At 37.4% G+C, this 22,701-nt stretch overlaps 1 protein-coding gene across 2 annotated transcripts; it reads right to left on the bottom strand.

Moving 5' to 3' along the window:
* Nucleotides 1-1,448: 1,448 nt before the first annotated feature.
* On the bottom strand, nt 1,449-21,804 carry COPB1 (COPI coat complex subunit beta 1). Of its 2 annotated transcripts, none has more exons than XM_040608605.1 (22): nt 21,639-21,804; nt 18,700-18,851; nt 17,752-17,981; nt 16,824-16,993; nt 16,064-16,178; nt 15,365-15,457; nt 14,681-14,818; nt 13,529-13,648; nt 12,984-13,091; nt 12,744-12,890; nt 12,171-12,316; nt 11,057-11,153; nt 10,433-10,593; nt 9,653-9,773; nt 9,098-9,325; nt 8,747-8,926; nt 7,532-7,676; nt 5,962-6,081; nt 5,377-5,522; nt 4,011-4,100; nt 3,101-3,256; nt 1,449-1,787 (listed from the first exon to the last, which is right to left on the bottom strand). In XM_040608605.1, the coding sequence occupies exons 2-22, from the start codon at nt 18,788-18,790 to the stop codon at nt 1,728-1,730; spliced, it is 2,862 nt and encodes a 953-aa protein (XP_040464539.1). In that variant the 5' UTR covers nt 18,791-18,851; nt 21,639-21,804; the 3' UTR covers nt 1,449-1,727. The 2 variants fall into 2 exon arrangements, with proteins under 2 accessions (XP_040464539.1, XP_040464540.1); XM_040608606.1 differs by lacking the exon at nt 21,639-21,804 and adding an exon at nt 19,175-19,251.
* Between the last annotated feature and the right edge of the window lie 897 nt (nt 21,805-22,701).

Below are 22,701 nucleotides of genomic sequence, written 5' to 3'. Positions count from 1 at the left end.
TTCAAATCTGTAAGATTTAACAAGAGACACAGCCTTAGCAGGTATACAGGCTCGTCTGTAATAGAGGCGTGCACACTGGAGTACAGTAATGCAGACGTCAGTACTGTCAGACACAGCATGGCTTTGATGGCTAACGGCTTAAAAAATAAATACTGCCAGAAGACACCTATTGATTTTATGGATTTTTGTGTACTAAAAATTCAGAATTGCACAGCTGCATCAGTGCAAAGTTTTACCTGTTAACAGATCTGCCCCTTTTTTTACTATGGGCAAACTATTTTCCTCTAGCACCTAAGCTTAAGAACAGGATTGGAATGAAAACTAAACCTAATGCTTATAAGAACAGACCAAAGCTAGCTGTCAAAAAGTAGTATTGGGAGGAACAGGTAATGAAATATTTAAATGAATGCCACTTCTTAGCTCAGTTTTTGCATTGTATTTCTAGGGCTATCCTTTAGCCAGGTAAAATACAGCAGCCCAGACTCTTCCAGTTCAGAATTTACATGTGTGCTGCTTTCCGAGCTTATTCAGAGTGGAAAATAGGTATTTTCACCATTGAGGCCTTACATGTTTTGGGAATCAGCTACCTAGGATATTAACTCAGTTTTCTTCTGTCCTACTGGAGCAGGACTGAGCTGTTCCACTTCAGGAGCAGGAGTTTGCCAACTAGAAGAGTACTGCTGCCTCTGGAGGTTCTTCTGTAGAATTAATTTCTTGCAACAATTTCACAAATTCAGAATTAATGCTTGACAGATTTAAGTGAAAGGTATTTTCAATCTAATGGCTATCCATTTTAATCTACTGCTAATTTGCATAACACTTAGTAGCCAAATGATGTTAACTCACTTCCACATCCTGACCTGACCTTCACTCACAATTCTTCCTTTTCAGCAATTCCTCAACTTGGTTCAATTCACTGCAAGATAATCATCAGTCCGAATCCTTCCTTCCTGAGCGTACACATGTGGCTAATGGCTGCATTCACTGAAAACACTGCTCATGCCGGTACAGCTTTAATATTGCACTTGGCTCTCTTTTCTGTATTAACTAAAAAATAAGAACACCACCAGCAATGTTATATTACTCATGGTAACACTGTTAGGAAAACATTTCAGAAACAAAGTTTAACGTTCTACTACTTGCTGGAAAGCACTGAATTTTGACAAGCTCTTTTCTAATATTACAAGCTCTTCTGTGCCAAGTGATTACGTTACTAACCCAACCATCTAGAACATACAGCCTTTGATTTAGCTGTCAATTATATATTCTCCTAGCTATACCAGAGTATTTTAAGAGCCATGATCACACATGCACACAATTCAGGCCTAGTCATTATTGTAAACACTTAGGCTATTACACACTCCCACTTTCTTAGAGTATCAAAATACCTGGCCCGATATTCAATACTGATCAAATAATACAGAGATTATAATTTACAGACAAAACAGTAATGGCATAATTTGTTTATTGTATTGTGAGCATCAGTATATATTAGAGACAAAGAAAACACGACTTCCAGGACAAAAAAAAAAGAACAACCCTGGAGATTTAAAGTTTTGCTCAGTATCAATCATGGAGAACCTATAAATTATCTGCTGGAATGCTTTCAGCTCAAAAGCTTGGCTTCTACAATTACAGAACACTGAAGAATATAAGATGTTCTGGACCCCAAAAGCCACATACCTAAGGTTAAATTGTAAAAGACTTGAAAAGACACTAGGTAAAATCTATAAACTTGTTTTCTTCTGAGACAGATTGATCTTATCTCCAAGACTCAGGGCCATTCCCTGTAAGGAAAGGAAAGAAGAAATTCACAATTCAGATACTTCAAAATAACTTTATCTTATCTATATTAAAATGGAAGTTCCATATATAGAAATCTATGAAGTTAGTGGCATGGAAATTAAAGTATACAAATAAATGAACAATTAGAAATAATTATAGCGCACACTTCTTTAACACCAGGTTAAGGCTACATCTACATATATTATTGAAACAATGAAACTTAAATAAACTAACAACTGCTAAATCTGTTATCAATACAAAAGGCAAGAGAATCAAAAAAAAAAAAAGTCTTTTGGCCTCCCACCAATTGAAAGTCTGCTGCCACTGGAGAAAATACATTTGTCAGTCCAGTTACTGAAATTCACCTGTTGAAAGTCTCAATACCAATACTAGCACTCAATGCACTAAAGCTATAGAAAATCATTTAATCACAGAACTGTATTAATATTACATAGAACTGAAGAAATCTCAAAAGAAACTGCATGAATAAATCCATGTAATCAATATCAGAATGATGTCAAGATGCAACAATGCTGGGACATGTAATTAAATGCAGTCTTATATTTACAGTGGCATTTTTATATATCAGAAACGTTAATTTCAACCACTCCAAAATCTTTACAGTGACATCATATAAACCATATGGTTTCCTTGAATGTGAAATGTCAGGTAGCCCTTTATTGGTGCCGTTTAAAAAACTTTTATCGATACACTTTTTTAAAATTTATTAAACAGTTCGAGATCTTGTACTTATTTTTAGTTGGGAGGTAGCAGTTCTAAAATCCTAAGCAGACTCATAGATGTACTAACAGAAAATAATCCTACTGAAAGACACTAGGTTTTGTTTTGCTGGTTTGAGAAAGAACTAGTGAACAGCTATTTCATGCATAAAATTTCTTTGTGTGAAATAGAAATGTGTAATTTAGTAGGAAACAGATCATGGAACCTTAGGGAGCATTTGCTCTTTATTTAAAAGCAAATAAAACATAACATCTTATTTGCGGTGCTGCAGATAAAATAAGGACATTTTGGCCCAAGAGCCTATTTTATGATAATGCACTGGAAGAAAAGATCTTGAACATGTTTTTAGGGTATGATTACACCTAATTAGAAAGACATTCTTTCCTCACAAAATCTGCATAAGATAGTTTCAAAACTATGGTTAATGTTTCTATATTAATCTTCCCAATTTTTTTTCCCATTTACCTGCTACTGTAAACCAATGTACATCAAAAAATCTGCATGTTTTTAGAGTACTTGGCACATTTTCTTAAAAATGACAAGGAAAACCAGTGCTCTAAATATGTCATATTACCTGGCTCTTTGCACGGATTCGTATGTGACCAGTGACAGGCGCCTCTGGTCCAAGATGAATTGGCTTTTCAATGCTGACATTTGCAAGTGCATCTTCTCCAAATATGGAACGTGCGTAAAGATTGGCCGCCATAAAGCCACAATAACCAGAGAGTGCCTACAGAAAGCACATATGAACTCTTCAGAAAGGCCAAAATCCTTTACACACATTTTAATTCATCTTAGGTTAGCTAGGCACGCATCAGTATATAATGTTTAAACTTCTTTGTTCACATGTGAGAACCATGCAATGGGAAACAGCGGTGGCCTTTTCCTAAAATTAATATTGGAAGATATGCAATCTACAGTATCCATCAAGACAAGGTAGGACGGCATTCTACAGTCTGATTTAATGAACAGCAAAATGGTAAAGAAGCCAAATAGTAGCAATAGCTACTATTCTTATTTTGGCTACTATACGTATATTAGCTAGTAGGTATTACACATATTACATCTTAATAGCAAATAGCCATTGGATATATTTAGTTTGCTTCACAACAAAAAGGCTAAACTGGCAAAAGAAACATTAATTTTGACAGAGAAGAAAGGAACTTGGAGCTATTGGGAAAAATCTTTATAAAAACAGATGGTCCCATCAAATCTATACTGCAGCTTAGCTATTATGAATTAGAACATTCTGATTTTCTAAACTGGGCAAGAAGTAGCTAAGGGGATTAAGCAACAAGTAATTTTGATATCACTAATTTGCTTTTACTCATTTTAGACCACTCATAAAAAATATGAAGCATATGTAGTATTTCATACTGTAAGCAAGCACTTCTAATAGTAGTCATAGCAAATGCTAAATAATTTAAACAACAAAGCACACAAGCTAAAAAAAGTATCTAAAAGTCTCCAAGCAAATAGCTCACCTTCTCTGGAGTCAAGCATTTCATATTGGTTGACTTCAGTATGTGCTGTAAGTATTCATTTAGATCGACGATATTTGTATTGACTGTAACCTTCAAGAAGGGAAAAAAAGGCAATTATATTAATTAGCACCTCAGGCATTACTGAAACCACTTCTTCGTCAGGGTTCTAATAAAGGCGACTACCATTACATTTCTCCTTGAGGAATGCCACATGCAACAAGCTAGCGGCACTTCCCGTTATGTGGTGGCATTGTATGAAGTCTTCACCACCAGCCATCCACTTGTTAAAGACTGAACATTTCATGTTATTACCATGGTTTATAAAATATATTAGGTGAGTATGATACTCTGCTGAACATGTACTCTCTACAGCAAATAGTGGACTTCTTGTCTGAAAACAGTTTACACATTGCCAGAACAAGAAAAAGTAGTATCTAGTCCAATTTAACCAATGAAAAAAAATATTACTTTCATGTTTCCTTTCCAGCAACAACGCTCTCTGGGCTGCCTTGGCTTCCTCATATTGAATAATGTGAATCTTGTTTAAATTGTTTTTTAATGTATCTCTTAGGAGTAGTTTACAAATTGCTAAGGCTTCACATACCATGTATTAAGATCTCTTGTTCACAAGTTCTGAGACTCTTAAATCTAGTCTCAAGTGAATACATGTAAATACACATAGCAAGCAAGGCTACAGTTTATGTAAAACCTCCCACTGTTTTAATGTTGCTATTCTATTGAATTTTGTTGCTCTTTTGTATAAGATTATCTCCTTTGAACCCCTTTTTCACAGGTCTGTAACAGCTTGGGCACCCTCTAATATTAAGCGTACCCACCATTTTGTCAGTCTTAACACAGCATCCACAACTGCATGCTACAGCTGCATTGCAAAGCAATCAAGTGAAAGATACCCCTGCCCACAGCTGGACTAGATGACCTTCAAAAGGTCCCCTACAACCCAAATTCTATGATTTTTTTTATTTCTTTTTTTTTTAAATGGCAACATTATTCAGAACTGGAGAGACTAAGCAGTATGAATAATTCTGCAGTCTCAGCATAAACATGCTTGTTGCCGTCTCACCTTTGAGTCAAAATACATAGCAGTCACCAATCAATTTGGACAGCAGATAAGGCTCAAGGCACATACCTCTTTTCTAAGAAAAAAACCCTTAGTTACTGCATCACTAAGCTTGTAAAACAGATAAGATAGCAATAAAAGAAGTTACCCGAGGCCAGCATCCAATGTGAATGTAGAATGAGGTTTATATCACAAGAGATAATGTTCATGTAATGACAGAATATAAAACAAGAAACAGAATTATACATCAACAAAAAACACAAACAGCATGCAAAAAATAAAACTAACTTTGTTTTCCCACTCAAATTCTGCCCACATCTGTCTGAACTCCGCATCTGTACAAGAAGCAGGCTGGATATAATCCATGATGTCAATGTGAATATCACTGAGAACCACGCAGTTTCTGTCGCTGGCTGCTCCAGAGACATCATATACTGCAATATAAAACACAAACCACCTTAATGTTTAAAAAAGTGAATCTGCACTAAATAAGAATGCTCAGTTACCACTTGCCAGTTAACAGCAGCCCCAATGCTTGGTCAGCCTCATTGCTGTCCTCTGTCCTCAAGGACTTTACCCAATTAGCACAGAATTTCTGAGTTACATGTATTGTCTTTCAGGTGAGGCTGCCTAGCTCATTTCAAATCCAGACCTGGGTTCAAGTATGATGTTGACAAACATTCTAAAGGTAGCATGTCCTACCATAATTAAAAGCAATATACATTTTTCAAAAATCATCACAAAATAGTCACACATTGTAGATCATTCAATTTCCTCTCCCAGTATGAAGTTTTCAATTATTTTTGAGCTTATTAAACAGTTCAGAAATGCTACACATTAATGTTAATCTTGCACACTGAATTGGTTACTTACCAACATTACCAAAAATTATTCCATTTTCTGTTGAAGCAACTTTGACATTAGCTTTAATGTTTGCAAAATCATGTGGAGCAAGTGTCAGAGGAGATGGTTTTTCCACAAGTTTCAAGTCACCTGTGTAAAGAAATTGTATACTGTTAAAGCTCCCTGATCCCTGTCTCCCAATGAATTTAGCTTCTGGACAACAGTTTATTTTCTTGTCATTCAATTCTAACGTCTACAGAGTTGCACTAAATACCACCACAAAGGTATTGGGTTTTTTGTTTGTTTGTTTTGTTATAGTTTGCTACCTGAAAGACAAAATAATTTGTTACATTAAAAATTTCAGTTAAAATTAAAAAAAACAAACCCCACTGAAAACAAATGCAAATACTGACTTAAACAGGCTTCAGATTGAATCTAGCATTACATTTTTAACAATCAGGAAATGCTTAGTTTTATCTTATGTTTTAACCACTGACAACATCGTAACACCTAATCCTACAGTCAAGCGTCTCAAAACCAAAGTTCAACGTCCAGTATTACACGCACTAAGCTATTTATAAACAGATCAAAGTATCACCTTGATTTGAATATAATTGTTCCCAGGACACAGGAAGAGTTGTATTTTTCCTAATCCTCTGGCAAGCAAAAGTCTTTAGTTCTATCAGACTGCAATTTGAGAATACAGCATGAACAGCATCAGCTCTATGCACAGGACTGATGCATCAAGTCAGTTTTTGCAATATATCTGAAGAGATCAACTGGGAAATACAGAATTTCACTTTACTGAGCTAATAAATAGAAAAATACAACCTATTAAGTAACACATTTGTTTTATTTACTTCACCACTAATCTGATCAAATGATGTACAAAAGATTAGGAGGAAGGTTATGCCCCTCCAGCCATATTTACATCAATTACAAGCATGTAACATGCGTCCCCCTAGTGTTGTAAACTTATTTCAACTCCTGACTGCCAAAACAGAAGACAATAGGAAATTTTTCTTGGATTATCTGATCCAGTTCCTCCCCTAGAAGTTAATGAAACCTCACTATTGCTCCAGCAAGCCTCTGGTACAGCTGTTGGTAGAGGGAATGGTTTCAGCTGAGCAAATGCAGGATATTTAAGTACTTCAAGCTGAGTGCAAGAACCACCTAGGGCAGATGACTTTCTCTTGCCTGACATTCGCTCCACACCAGTTTGCATTTTGTCCTCTTGTTCCACGGTAACAGAGTAATGGGGAACAAGTGTATCAAAAATCCTGTCCATAATTTCAGGAAAAAGGGAGAAGGGGAAATGGAATGCTATTTTTCTAGTGAAAAAAGCATGAAAAAATTCAAAATCTTACTACAGTTTGTATCATCAGACAGTATTGTCAGTGCCAGTGGAGATAAGTCTTGCACCTTTTGGAAGAAAAATGTGTTTTTAAAGGCATTCAAAAACATCCTTTTGAAATGGCAACTAGCTGGCATAAATCTGTAAGTATTTAGAAGTGTTTCAGAAACTCCTTAAAACTGGTTGCCAATGGCCAGCACCTCACTGCTGCTCAGCGGTTGCTTGGTTTCCACCAGCACTCCTTACCTAGCGTGGCTAGTTCCAGCGTGCAGTTCTGCAGAGTATCACTGGTCTGGTTGACCACAAGTACATCCAGCACAATGTCATACTGATTGACATGGACATAGGCTTCTGCATAGACAGGGTCTGAGAAACCTGTCAGTTGAGTAACCTGTGGAAGAAAAGAGTTTAAGGTATTTTTCTTCTCATAAACCAGTTTAAAACATGGAATTATGTCAAACTGACAAAAAAAAAAAAAAGAATAAAGTAAAACTAAGCCCATTACTCTTTAACATGAGCCTCCAAATCAAGCAGGTGTGCAAAGAGCTTTTAATTTCACAGAACTAACTTACTAGTAAGAAAGAAGGAACAATATAAAGACACTGGAAAAAAAAATCATCCCAAGTTTTGCCTACAAAATAGTATTTAAAGAAGTTGTGATGTTTAGGAAATGTAAAGCTCATGCCTAGGTCTTCCAAAATAAAGAGATTTCATTGATTTATAGCTAAATACACCGTGACTGTCCATATTATTCACACAAATTTTAATTGCATCCCTCCTTCACATATTCTTTTCCATACACATAATAATTATAAAACCTTTCTGGATTAAAAGTATTAAGAACACCAAAGTTCCTAAAATACAGACTGTAACACCATTTATTCTTAAAAAGATAAGCAGGACAAAGAAATGCTGACTTAAAATGAAAACATAACTTTAAACAGTAAAAAGAATTCATCATCTGAGACTTTTAAAGAATAAAATTCTGGGGTTTTAACTCTTAATTAATGAATGGATCAAGATATTTCTTCTCTTTGGACCTTCTCTGCAGGTCCTGGTAATCACCAGCAAAAAAAAGGTATAAAGAGTGAAACCATAACGCACTGCACTTGGCAACAGGCTATGGCAGCCAAGGAAAGAAAGGGATTCTTAATTGCTTGTGACATCCCTGCTCCTTTCCCTGTGAACCGTACTGGGGGCTCTTCAGACCAGCAAACAATCTTAATTTCTTCTCCCCATGCCACCAGCTCAACACTCTCCAATTCTCCTCCTTATTCTTCCCCTCCCACGTGAAGAAGGTAACAACTTTAAGCACAAGGGCTTTTCTCTTTCTGCTGATCCTAACCAAAAAATACCTGGGTCTTTCCAATCATCATTAGCTGCAGCCCGCGATTCCCAAAGCTGATCCTGTGCACAAGCAGCACAACGTGTATATAACCAAACCACTGACTTTCACGTTACCTTATTAAGTTTGGATGCAAGAGGATCGGCAGCCTCTTTTCTCTGTGTGTTCCCCATTGCTGCCAGAAGGCTGAGCTGAAACTGGTCTTCTTTTGAGCTCATTTCATTTTTAGCAGTAAGTTGCATGAAGGAAATGGGATCATCCGGCTGAACCATCACATTCCTCTTCTCAGATTCTTTCTGCAGGAAGAGAAATATTCAAGAATTCCCAGTGAATTCCATTCCTTTAGCACAGAAACACAGTCAAATAATGGTTGGCTTACACAGAGTCAAATGGTGACATTTCTGGGACCAGCTTGGATGTGAACAGCTGTAACAAACTCCAAGTGTTACACGTTTATAATAGCTCACCTTCTGGGAAAGCTTCTCCTCTTCTAGCTTAGCTGACAGCATATGAGAGAGAGACTGCCTGCATTCTTTGTTGAAAATATCGTTCATGAGGGGAGAACATTCTGACAAAACTTTCAAACACAAGGAAATACGATCCACATCATCATCTGTAATTGGCTTCTTGGGAAGAGACGACTTTCCCAAATGGAGAATAGTGGCCATCAGCAGCATAGCTTCAGCAATAAAGGACTACGGAGGAGGACAAAGGAAAGAGAATGGAAGGAGGTTATTGCATTTTATACAGCCTTACAATTTACAAAAAGGTGCACATAAATCATAAAATCTCTGAACAGATTATTTTTTTGTACTTGTTATCCAGAAACCAAACATCATGACTTAGAGACTGTCTATGTAGAGAGGCTGGAAAGCAGTAGGTCCTGTGACTCAAGTTATCATTATTAACCAATCACTAACTAGCACTTCACTTTGGACTTAACCCATTTTGCATCTGTTTAAAAGAAGAGAGGCAACAAGAAGCTCATTTTCACAAGTACCGTAAAACAATAGATGACTTACATTTTGCTTCTTCTTTTCCTGAACTAGTGACACGTATCGTAAAGCAATCTTAGTTAAAGTTGTAGCAAGGGAAGCTGCAACAAAGAAATCGCCATCAAGCAGGAATCCCCGTAATGGAGGTCTGCAAAGACAAATGATAATCAGAAAACTAGCTTTGGACAATGCTCTTTAGCCTACTTATCTTCATACCATAACATCCGTACTGTACAAACAAAACAAGCTTGAAAGGTTTCAGAAGTTGTTTTTTATTTACTCTAGAAGAAATTTTCCACATACAGAGATACTCACAAGTCACGTAACCATTTCCACACAGAATATGGAGTGAAGTAAAAAGTGTAATGTATAATAATTTCATTGTAGCTCGGAGATGATAATGACTAGTCAAGATGAAGTAGCCCATTTGCAGTAATTAAGGAAATACAGCAATTGTTCTAGCTACCAATAAACTAAACTACAGCAAGGTCATATTAAGAAAAAAAAAATTAATCTAAAGGCAACATCTCTGTATCCAATTAAAATTGTGAGGGAACTTTATGTATAAATTATAAAGAATCAACTAGAATTTAGAATACCATAATTAATAATGTCTTTTTTGATACACAGTAAGCTTTGATTACAAATTCTAAGCAATTAGGCATCTTCCTGCACCAAGATGATGATATCTAATAATACAACAGGAAGTTACCTCAACCACTAAACTCAGTATGAGAGAGAATACCACTTAAACTAAAAAAAGTAATTAACCAAGTCACTCCAGGCCTAGTAAGACATCCTAAATACCTGTCTTCTTCCTTTTTGGCCGGTCGGGAACTACTAAGAGCACTCTGTGTTGCGTAAGTGCCCATCTCTGTCACCAGTTTCTGGGCTGGACCCACAGACACCTCTTCTTCAGGTTTTAGCTCACCAGCTTCTTTTTTGATTTCAGATTCTACTATTGGGATCTAGAAATGAACAGGAAACAATCATTACAATTAATTAAAAAAAAAGATCGTTTTGTTCTGCAGAAGTTTTTAACAAAAATTATCCACATTGTTAGGTTTTTATAAGTAAAAGGTCAGTTACATTGCCACAGTTTTGACAGAATTTGAAACAGGCAGACGCTGAAACATATACAGAAGCCTCCTACCTATGCAATAAAGCTCAGATTGTACAGATTGTCTTAGAACCCTCTCAGAACAACCCAGACTTTAAAGCACTCTTTTAGTAGGTAGAACTAAACCATATCTTAAAGCTGCCATAATTTTTTTTTACTTTAGATTTCTTGTGCATATGCCACTACATAATACAAGAGCTCACACCCTGTTGCAACTTACAGGATCTTGTAAAAATATTTTTTTTCTTAGAAAACATACTGCATAACAGTAAGTAAAACCACAAAGAGCTAACCTATCAAAGTAAACACACCTCTCCAAGTGATCTGCGAACTTCTGTCATTACACTTTGTATATCTTCCTTTGTGCTGCAATATTCTCCAAGGATCCACAAAGCTCCTCGATAAATCCTAAGACAAGAACAGTAACTTAAGTCATGCTTTCATGATATACTCAAACCAGCATCTTTTTTGGTCAGGTGGTAAAAGCCAGTCTCAACAAATACAGAAGGATGTGACTGACAGAAAGCAAGTTCGATCAAAAGCAGTCACCCTTTCAGCCTTAGTAAATTAACGAACAAGTATATCAAATGAGATATATCCTCTGCTACAACTTTATCTCCATCTGTGTCAATCCTGATATTCACAAAATTAAATTTCTTTATGATCATAATGAAATAACTCTACTATATGTGAATTACGTCAGTTGAAGTTTCTCCAGGTAACCAAGACAAATTTTTCCTTCATATAGGAGAAAATGAAAAACAAGAACACAAATTAAGATCCGGAAAAAAAAACCAGCAAAGCTTCAGAGGGTTTTTTTCCCACTTCATGAGATGATGATGGAGATAGGATTCAGACTGTCTGCGTATTGGAAGAATGGCAGAGCAGTGTCCTGACACAGAGAAGTTCTCACATGACTTCACCTTTGCAGATCCATCAGAAAAACAAGTTTTTAGAGCGCTGAAAAGTACTAAAGAAGCTTTGCAGATTGAAAAGCCCAGTCTGTGTTAGATTGGGTTTTCTAGTAGATGTACAGTTAAGTATTTCCAGTTGCCTTCAAGTGCCAATTCCTGCTGCAGTCATCCCTTAGTAACTCTGTTTTATCAAACATAGCATTCAGAGACAGCCTTCATCAACAACGGTATCTTCTAGCAAGTGGAAATATAACTATCAATGGCACCATAAAAATGAAATTTGAATACATTTTCTTCATTCAATGCAACAAGCACTCAATGCATCTTGTGTACAAGTAGGCAAGAAGGAAGCTGTACCTAGAAGTGATCTATGCCCAAAATATCCCAGCTTCAGTTATTCTTTGTGTATGGATTGCAAGGATTTTCATACCTTTTTAATGACAATATATATTCAATGCAAGTGAGCCACAAGGTGCTCCAATGTCTGTTTGATACCATATTTTGGACTCACTTGACAGATTTAATAGCGTGAAAGACTTCAAGCATCTTCTCAACAATGAGAGGTCTGAGGTTATCAAATCGCTGGATCGCTTCCCGCACAAACTCCAAGACATCAGCAGCTGCCGCTTCATTATTATCACTAAGGAACTCCATCAACTGGCACGAAAGAGTGAACATGAGCACAAACAGCAGCATGGCTAAGTTTGTATAATAGTATTTTCCTTCTACATTCAGAAAAATAAAACTGCATTTAGATCTCCCATTAAACAAAGCTGAAAATAAACAACCTTAAGTACATTCCAAGCAATCACCAATTATCATAATCCCAAAATTGTTTGTCTAATGATACAAATTATTGCACTTTTAAGTAAAGGTACTTTTCAGCTCATGTTCTTCAAACATTTTAAAAATAAAGTCTCAAAAGGCAAACAACTACATCAAAAGTCCTCTGTTTCTTTAGGGATTAAAAATAGTCTTGCTTCATGTGAGGCCACTGTTAGAAACATCCCAGCTTCACTTATTCTCTAGGTTTTGGGTATAGCTAGAACATATTTTATGACAACATAATTAAACATTTGCATACCACTGGAATAACATTCGCAGCCATATCTGGAAACCGAACACTACAGGAATGCAATGTACGAACAAGCAGCTGTCTATACTTGTCTGTATCTTCATGCTCTGTCACATTATTAGTTTTAATCACTTCCTTCTTCAGAACAATCACAAGCTGCAGAAAAGATCAAATCAAATTGATGAAATTCATGTATTTTTCCAAAGAATAAAAAATAGTGTAATTAAACAAAAGTAACATGTATTTCACCTCCTCTACGTTTCTTGAAGAGACAAGATCCAGGGCCAGTTGAAGGGTTTTTTTGCGCACTTCTAGATCTGGGGTACTCAACACTCTCAGGATGTCCATAACTAGATCCTGAAACAATAACAAAACGGTAACTACTTCATTGCTTTAAATGACTTCCTTTTCATAGAAGTCTAATTTTTAGTTCTCAGTGGTTTTCAAAGACTTTTCTGGACACACAGTATATAACCTAGTAACAAACAAGATTTTCTGGGCATTAGGAACTTCAGAGTGTTCATTTAATACATTCCACATTTACATAAAAGACTACCACTCAAGCTACATTAAGCCTTACAATCAAGACAGTATTTGCCGTTAATTCTTACGCAGACAATAAAAGCAGCAAGTCATAGATATAAAAGTCCATCCCATATGCTTTTACCAAAAATATATCAACAGAAGATTCAAACTTCAGAAGTACATTTTTCCATACATCACAACACCCAGGAGTTTTGTTTAGGAAAGAAAAGCCTTCAATAAGCTTGCAGGAAAAGGGACAGATAACACACCTGTAACACTCGTTCATGGGAGGGGTGCTCCTTTAATTCAATCAACCGATCCAAAACAATCAGTTTCACATTATTATCACTTTCTTTAATAATCAAATCTATGTAGCATTGGGCAGCTGCCTAAAATTAAAAGGATCAAAAATATTTTTTAAGTAATGAAGAGAATAAACTGGCAAATTTCTGAGAGCAATTCGGGAAAAGACACCTTCCACATTACTATTAAAGCAACTACTCAAAGAGCTGGCACAGAAATGAACCTGAGAACAGACTTTAAAACTTCCTGGTCCACTGTAAGCATCAATTCCACCACCATTTTACAAAAACTGCACAGGAAAGTTCACAATGGCATCAGCTTACAAACACAGACTTGATTTCAAATTCAAAGAAAGTCATGAAGAGATCAATGTTCTGGCATGCTTTGAGTCACCACTTAAGTACACAACAGGGCATGAAAACAGATTTAAAACAGTTGCCAGTGTTAGCGTATCTAGGTATGATTTTAACGACAGCTTCTACATATAATATTCCTGCTCAATAAAAACTACTACATGAAAGCAAGAACGCTGGAATTAATACTACTCCTGATCTTTTCAGACTACTATTAAAAATGTTTTTCCTTTAAATCTAGGCTTGCATATTCTATTTTTAAAATTTCCATACAAGTTCAAAATTTCTGTGTGATCTCAAATAATCAGCTGTACAAACATAAATCTAGGAACCCAAGGTCAATCAGTAATCAGTGTAAATTTTCACTGCTTTATGCTTCCACCCTGGTCTGAGAAGAGTAATATTTATGAGCAAAGTCAGTCATGCAGCCTCTGCAGATCTTCAGCTTTAGCCTGCTTTGTATGTATTAGTACACATGTCAGTATTCCAAGAAGTTTGCAGGTTGGCACCAACTACTGTACAACAGTTTGCACAGTATTCAAGCTTGTCCCCTACCAAAGCAGCATGAAGTTCACTAGCTGCAGGTCTGCAAAATACCGTCTCATCCTTCCTTTGTGATCAGTTTTAAGAGATATTTTAAGACAGTTTCACATATGAAATTTAAACACCCCATATTACTAACGCCTTCACTCTTTCAAAGTACCAGTGTACAGCATACAGTATTCATTGCAGTGCACTAAGAGCTACTGAACATCACTTTTATACCTTGATTGCTGTTGGTGCACTGGAGAGTGTAACTAGAGTACCTGCAGCTTCATACTTCACTGCAGGACTCGATGACTGCAGTAAGTTGTAGATGCAGCGAATAAACCGAGCTCTCTCTGATGGATTTGCGTGACAGACCTAGACAAGAACAATGCATAATTGACAGATAAAGAAAAAAAAGAAAATAGCAATCGCATAGCTTAATTGCTCCATTATCTTACAAGGAGAAAATAAAGCAAAAGGCGATGACCTTTTCTGGGGATAGGAAGTGTCACTCACAGTTGTAAAACTCTAATTACAAAAAGCTATTAAAAAGCTATTATTGATAATTCCATTCAATGCTACAAGGTCTTAAAATCTCAGACCAAAAGGAAGGGCATAGCCTCTACTAGCTTTTGTGACAGATGCCCTGCTCATGTCCATGAAAAACAGTCTGATAATACACAGTCCACATCATGGCAAATCAGGCAAGACGTATTGCTCTGTAGTGGGCACACTTGAGCAGTTTATTGTTTCAAGAGACAAATATTATTCAGCTCTACTAAACAATGACATTTTCCTGACATGGACTAAATGCTAGCTATAATGTCTTTTCCAGCAACACTCTCTCTCTTTTAAAAAGGAGTCTAATACCATCTACCATGTACATTTATTTTAAACATGCCACAGCCATTTCCCTTTTACCTTATAGATTAGTTCAACAATAACCAACTGCAGAATGTCACCAAATGTCTGGACTTGGTCAATACAGGTGCTCAAATAATCCAAAGCTCGATCCTATACAAATAAAAAATACATTATTCTAAAGTATTCTGAGTTTGCCCACCCAGCTATATTTTAAATCAAAATACATTTTAAAAATCAAAATACAAACCAGCATATATTCAACCTTCAACTTTAAATGTAAAATAGTTTTCAAAAACACTGCAAACCTGAAGAGCAAATTAATCCATTCTGTCTATAAAACTGCAAAACGAGAAACAAAACTAATGGTAATCAGGCACAAAAGGCAACTGCCTGTAGTGCAAAGAATCCAAAACACTAGACAGAAATAGCTATTTCTTTCTCTTGACTACAAAGGTATAAAACAGCAGGTAATGGAGCACTTCTCAGTCTGGTTACGCTCACTTGGCAAAACTAATTACAGTTTTCAGCACCAACATATGCCTTCACCAAATACAGTAATTCTCCTTTAAAATGAAAACAGCACTAAAGACCTACTTTAACTTTTCCAGTTACCCAATATTCCACAAATGGGTTAATGCTATCATATATGTTTCTTTTATCAATATAAATAGTCAATACTACCAACAAAGTACTGTCTAGTTACCTAGCACATTTTCAAGTTGTAAACTGAATGAGTTTGAGGATGAGTACCCTTACCTGATCTGCATGAATTAGCATCATAAATGCGTTTCTTTTGCAGCTTGCATCTTTCTCGTTCACCAAAAAATCATGGATCAGTTCAGGAGCATCAGGTATAAGATGTTCAAAATTTCTTTTTTTTTTAAAAAAACAACAACATAAATAAAAGATCTACTGGTAAGGAGCAGAAACTAAGGCTTAAGTGTATATCCTAAATACAAGTGTTTACAAAAATGCAAAAAGCATAAAATGGCAATACATAGCCTTGTGTAGCTATTTGAAACTACGGAGAGACTCAAGGAGCTTTAAAAAAATTTTTATCATGGCAGCTACCCCATCAATGATTTCTGTTAACAGTAACATTCAGCTACACTGTTCAGGTAACAACTGCAATGACGTTTAGTATATAGCTGCAGTACAAGAAGAAAATTTCACTTCAAATAAATCTATATATGCATATTTCTGCAAGGATTCTTCTAGATCTATGGTTGTGGACAATGGCTAAGATTAATAACGTTTAGATCATTAAGAAAGGCATTTGCCCATTAGAATTAACTTGCAATATAAGGACCTCAGTCATGCTTGAGGAAGCAGCAGCAGTACCTTTAGTTTTTCCAAACAAGTCCATTATACAGATGAGAAAAAGCAAACAAGCAAAAAAACCCACAACCCCAAACACCACATGATAAACGTTTATGAGATCTCAAAAGCTATCCAGATCACTAAAGCCAGCATTGGTCCTCTGTATCCATGACTGCAAACACTTCCTGGCATTTACCTATAAATGGTGTAAATTGCAAGAACTGCATTTCTGCGCACATAGCTGTGACGATGTTCTAGACATGCACGAATGGCTGGCATCAAAGGCTCCAGCAGTTCTGCTTCTTTTAGCTTACAAAGAAAACGGAGAGTAGAGCCTCGGATAAATTCATTTGGGTGCTGAAGATCCTAAAATCAACAAGAAACATATTTGAAATGCCAGACTTTTCAGCCTCATTGTTAAGCTCAGATGAACACACTTGCCAGCCTCCTCCCACACTCAGCTTCCAGTGGCACAGCTTCCCAACATCCACAATGACACCCCACCGTCTCCTCAGGAAACACCTTCTTAAAATGCTGCTGCCCCACAATATTTAAAAATGTGTATTTCTGTGTAGTGAAACTTACAAAGCCTGTGGATTTTTTTCCTGCATTGTATGTGTTTTCTCCAATTGCTAAGGCTATGAAAGCTTATCCCACAGCCATTCCTGCACACTGGACACGAACCTCTAGTGTATATTAGTTCACCTGCTTCTGACCCATTCCCAAAGAAGCTGAGGGACTTTATTATCTTTGTGAAAGAGTGTCTCCCAAATATACAACGATGAAATTATTCCAAAATTAGTGTCCTTTTATGACCCACGGTTTGTCCCTAGACACTATGAGGACGGTAACTAGATTATTCCTCATCTTTGAGGTTCACTGGCTTGGAAACTAAGACAATAAATTTTTGTTAAGTCGCAATAGTAAAAGAACACATAAAAAATCCTTGGTGGTAGGTCTGCTGGTTATCTATAATTATCCAGCTCTGAAGCACTAAAACCTAACGGTTAGGAAGAAAATGCGGAGCATAAACCATTTTTATATTTATTAAGTAACAAAAAATGAGATACTTTCTATAAAGATCTGGTATAGAAACATAAGCAATGAAAGAAACAATGGGCTACCTTTCTGTATGCATCACACACAAGGATCATTTCCTGCAAAAGCCTGCCATCTGGTGTGGTCTTTGGCACTATCTCCCAAAAGACAAGCAGCAGTTTTTTGATGGTATGATCTTGGAGAGGCAGTACAAAACGTATGATGGTCATCAGAAGCCCGGGTAATTTTTCACCATTCAGAATCATAATGATTACTTTCTTCAAGGCCTCTGTCTTCAACTTGACATCTCCTTTTTCTAGAGGAGGAGGAAATTAAATCAGGAAGGCTAACATGTCACAGTTACTTTAAACAGGAACATGAACTTCAGTGTCAGAAGATCCAAACCCACTCTGAAAGCATGCAATATAGCATATCAATAAAATTCACACCCTTACTTCTACTAAAAGGACAAAGAGGAAGCAAGAAAGATTTAAAAAGTATGGAGTTCAGACTTAAATCTAGGATCAACATATTGGAATTAACAGAGTTCAAATTTCATGGCAGTTTCAATGCTTAAATTTAAACAGCCTTTTATACCAGGATACTACAATGTGCTTTGATGTCATATGTATACTAAATAAAAACACTGCCATTAATGCCAGCAAGTTACAGCAGCGCATTGAACAGTGATAAGACAACTTGTTGCTTATCATTACATTACTTAAATCTACCTTAGCCCAAACAGGTACTATTTCAAACAGAAAACCAGTAAAAGATTTCAAATTTTCACACAGACCAAGGGGGGAAAAACCCAACAAAACTAAAACATGTAAGATAAATATCACAAAGCTTCTTAAAACACAGCAAACAGAGGAATGTACACATTTTGAAAATCAACAGAAGGAAATAAACATCAAATTGACCTGTTTTGAGTTTATAAAGCATACACAATATTCTAGGAAAGGTACAATGAGAGAATGCAAGAATAATTCAGGTAAGATGCAGTATCCTTCAAATCATTCTCCATTACTTGCCTAGGTCATTTTTTAAGCTGATTTCAGAAGGTGGTTCTGAATCCATTGGAACATTGATTAACGTGTAACACACGTTCTCTGCAGCAGTCATGGTTCTTGGTTACAGAAGTTTTCTCAATGGAAGAATTATTTTGACACAAGTATCAGGCAACCTAGAACACAAGCACACAAAGCCATCCTACAGTGAAGAGAATTTATTAACCAACACAAAAATGTTTTTACAACTCACTCAATGATTTGAAGGGATTGCTGGGTTTCTTGAGAAGCCACATTCAAAAGCCTTCTCAACTTTCTGTTATGCTAAAATATTCCTGTTAGCACCGAAAAACGAAGAGCATGAAATTTCCCAAAGAAAAATAAAAATAAAAATGAAAGAAATATTTCCAATACTTAAGGCATGGTCAGAGGTAACAGAAGTGTACAGACACCTGATGGCAGCTAAACAGATGCAGCAGCTTTTCCATCACCTACTCACCCCCTGCTCCCAGTTATATATTCCCACTGCCTTCCCTGCAGTCCTGTGCCCCTCCAGGTGAAATGGCCCAAGCTGCAAAATCAGCTGAAAAATCACAGGAATAATAATAAAAAAAAGAATAAAAAAGCAGAAGAGTTTTTGACTTGTTTAACAAGCTGAATTAGCCTATGAAGGAAACTTTGAAGATAAGGACAAGATCCAACTGAAGCAGAAACCAAGTGAAAAGGCAACATGTGGAGAGGGAAGCAAGACTGTACTTTTACCGGCCAAGGATCATCAGACCAGCTCAACTCTACTGTCTAACTGCTCTGCTAGGCATTAGAGGGAAGTATTTTTTATGGTGAAAAAGCACGACAAGGTTACAGATCTAGCAAAGCTGCTGTATGGCTGACAGTTCAGGTAACAAAATCAGCAATTAAGCTCCATCCTCATTCTCATGGTTGTTTCTTCCTTATATAATAGACATCTAGGATCAACTAAAACTTATTTCATTTCTTAAATAATGAAAAATGCTCAGGTTTGTGCTTGCTCAGTTAATGCCATAATACCCTACTTACATGCACAATAAAGAAAACTGCTGATTACATGAGCAATTTTGTATTTTCTACAGAAAATGTGTCAAAAAAATTATAGAAAAATTACTTCATGCCTTTATTGCTATTGATTTTCTGGAAGTCTTACACTGAGTTTAAGAAGTCATTTAAATAAGGAAGATGCCTTTTTACTTTCAATTACAATATGTACCTCAGTCAATGTGTAAAAGCACATTTTTATATACTTAATAACTAATAATAGAGCCAACTATTATTATTAATAATAGAGAACTGAACAAACTGATTCCCATCAAAGGTTGTAATTTACATAAAGATGAAAACACTAAACTCTCCAACTCAATCTATGCTTTCACTGCAGATCACTTTTTCTCAAAATTGAATGATCCCGCACACGGACATATATCTGTGACACAAACTTTCAACAACATGCCCGTTTAAGTTACCATCTGGGGACACCAGATCCTATCCCCACATCACCTCTTTTATCTCTGCAGACAACTTTTGAGATGTAAACCCTGTAAACTCTCCACTGCCACCTTATTTTTGAAACAGTAAGAAAAATAAACTGACAGACCAGCAAACACCCATCCCCAGCCTGTTAAACACAGCACCCCACAAGTAGCTCTGACGAGAGGGAAGGTGGGACGTGGAGCGGCAGTGCTTGAACGAGCACTTGAGACACTACACAAGCTGGTATTGGGTTCAAAGTCCCTTTTCTCATCGAATGGGCACCTAGAGAACTTCTGGCTGAACAGTGAGCAGGTAAGTTGTGCTGACTTGGGCTGCCACCTCTTTCTACACAAGGCAACGCAACTAGAACTGTACCACAACTACTACCCAAAAATATAACTGCAATACATACTTTTTTTAAAAACACCTCTTTCTGTTATGAATTGTAGATTTTTAAGGATAAGATTCTTCAAGCTCAATGTTTACAAATATCTACATAAACAACTCGTGCTCATTTTTAGAAATCCGGCTGTTTTCTTGCCTCTTTTTGCACACTTTTTCCATACTGTTGCTCAAAACTCCTGTCTCAAAGCCCTACAGCTAACACCTTCACCTCTAGTAACAACTCAGACCACAAAGTGGATCTTTGTGAAAAGTAGACCAGGTATCTTTACTTATACAAAAGTCTCAACCGCAGAAATTATCCCAAAAATCCCAGCCAAACTGGTCTCTGAAACATGAAAATGTGGAGTGCATTTTAGGCTCTGAAAAGCAGCAATGAAAACCAACCCTCCTAAAATGAGAGCTGGAAAACTTGGCAGAGAGAATGGCCACCAAGTCTTCCTCCCCGCAAGGCACCAAGCCTTGAAATGACAGTTTCATCTTACAGATGATCACCACATACGGAGTATCTACAGAAGAAAATTGAAAGCTACAGTTTATACAACACAGGGGGACAAAAATCCACACTTGCTCACCAACCTGGGGAGCTGTACAAACCGGGGGTTACCTGATGAACCAAAACCCTGTGAAAGCATTGCTTTATTAGTGTGTGACCTACAATATATAACGTAAAGACACTTACTAAAAAAATCCTAATGTATAGCCTGTTGAGGGAGACCTATGCCTTAATTTTCCAGGTGCTTTTAGCGCTAAGTTAAAACTGCAAAGATGTAGCTGCCCCTGCCTGCCTGCCTGCCACTACCCTGAAGAAACCCGGAGCCCTACAGCCGCGCACCAGCCCCTCTCCGGGAAGCCCCGCCACAAAGGGCCCAAGCCCCCGCAGGCCCCGGTCAAGCAGCGCTGGGCCTCCCCTGAGGGACCCCCCTGGAAGGTATCAGCGGGGCCTTGAGGCCTCGGGCCTGCGGGCCCCACCGGAGCCACGGCATCACCCCGGCCCCAACCGCTCCGAGGTTCCAGCCTCCCCCCCTCTACCCCTGGGAGGCCGCAAGGTTCCGTACTCGGTGGCGTGGCGGCCCGGTGCGGTGGAGTCGGCCCCGGGTGCGGAGCTCTGCCCGCGGCGCTCCCGCTCCGGCGATGGCTGACGTGGAGCCGCTCCTTCCTCAGGCCACATCGATAGTACGGCGGCCCCAGCGGGACACGCCTCACGCCCGCATGGAAACGCGAAAGGGGCGGGGCCCCCGGGCAGCCCCGCCTCTTTCGCGTTACCGTGCGGGCGGGCGTGCGCGCCGGAGTGCCACGAAGGCGGGAGCCGGGGCTTGCGCCTCTGACGTCACGAAGACGTGGGAGATACGTCCGCGCTGCGGCGGGGTGGAGTTTTCCGCGCAGGCAGGAAGGCGGGCTCGGACCCCCCGGGACACCTTCCGTAAACATTGCCAGAGGGGAAAAAAAATTAAAATCCAATAAAAATAAAACAAAACAAACCAGCTCACAGGGCAAAAAAACCAAACAACCAACAAACAACCAAAAATAAATGGGTGGATAAATAAGTGAAAGTAAATCGAGAAAGAGAAAGGGAAAATAATAATTAAAAAAATTTAATAATTATAAGCAGATTTGTCTAGTGCTTAAAAACCAGATACACAGCCCTGGCTTTTTTTGGATTTTTTTTTTTTTTTTAATGTATCATTATCTATTTTTTAATATTTTACTATATATATTTATATTATTATATTATCTATGTATATTTGTTATATTTGTATCTATTTATGTATTTTGTATATTTTGTTATTTTTACATGGATCCAACACAGTATTTTAAAGCCTGTTCCAAACAGCGCCACGCTTTATTAATTAATAAATACCAAATGCAAGGTTTCTGCCTTTAAAAAAAAAAAAAAAAAAAAGTACATTGAGCAGGATATCAAACCCCCCCGAGTCCACGCCAAAAATTTCTTATCCTTTTCAACGTATTCATTAGTGAGAATTGTAATAGAATGATCCAACATGGAAAAAAAAAAAAAATTACGCTGAACTCATTTTGCTTAAAATACAGGCAGCCATTTTACACCCTTGTAACTTCACCGTAGGCCATCGGTGAGCTAAAAGCCCTTTGCTGCCTCAT

This window comes from Falco naumanni, chromosome 10 (assembly GCF_017639655.2).
Source record: "Falco naumanni isolate bFalNau1 chromosome 10, bFalNau1.pat, whole genome shotgun sequence".
NCBI classification, from domain to species: domain Eukaryota; kingdom Metazoa; phylum Chordata; class Aves; order Falconiformes; family Falconidae; genus Falco; species Falco naumanni.
This window is presented reverse-complemented; position numbering and strand designations above follow the sequence as displayed.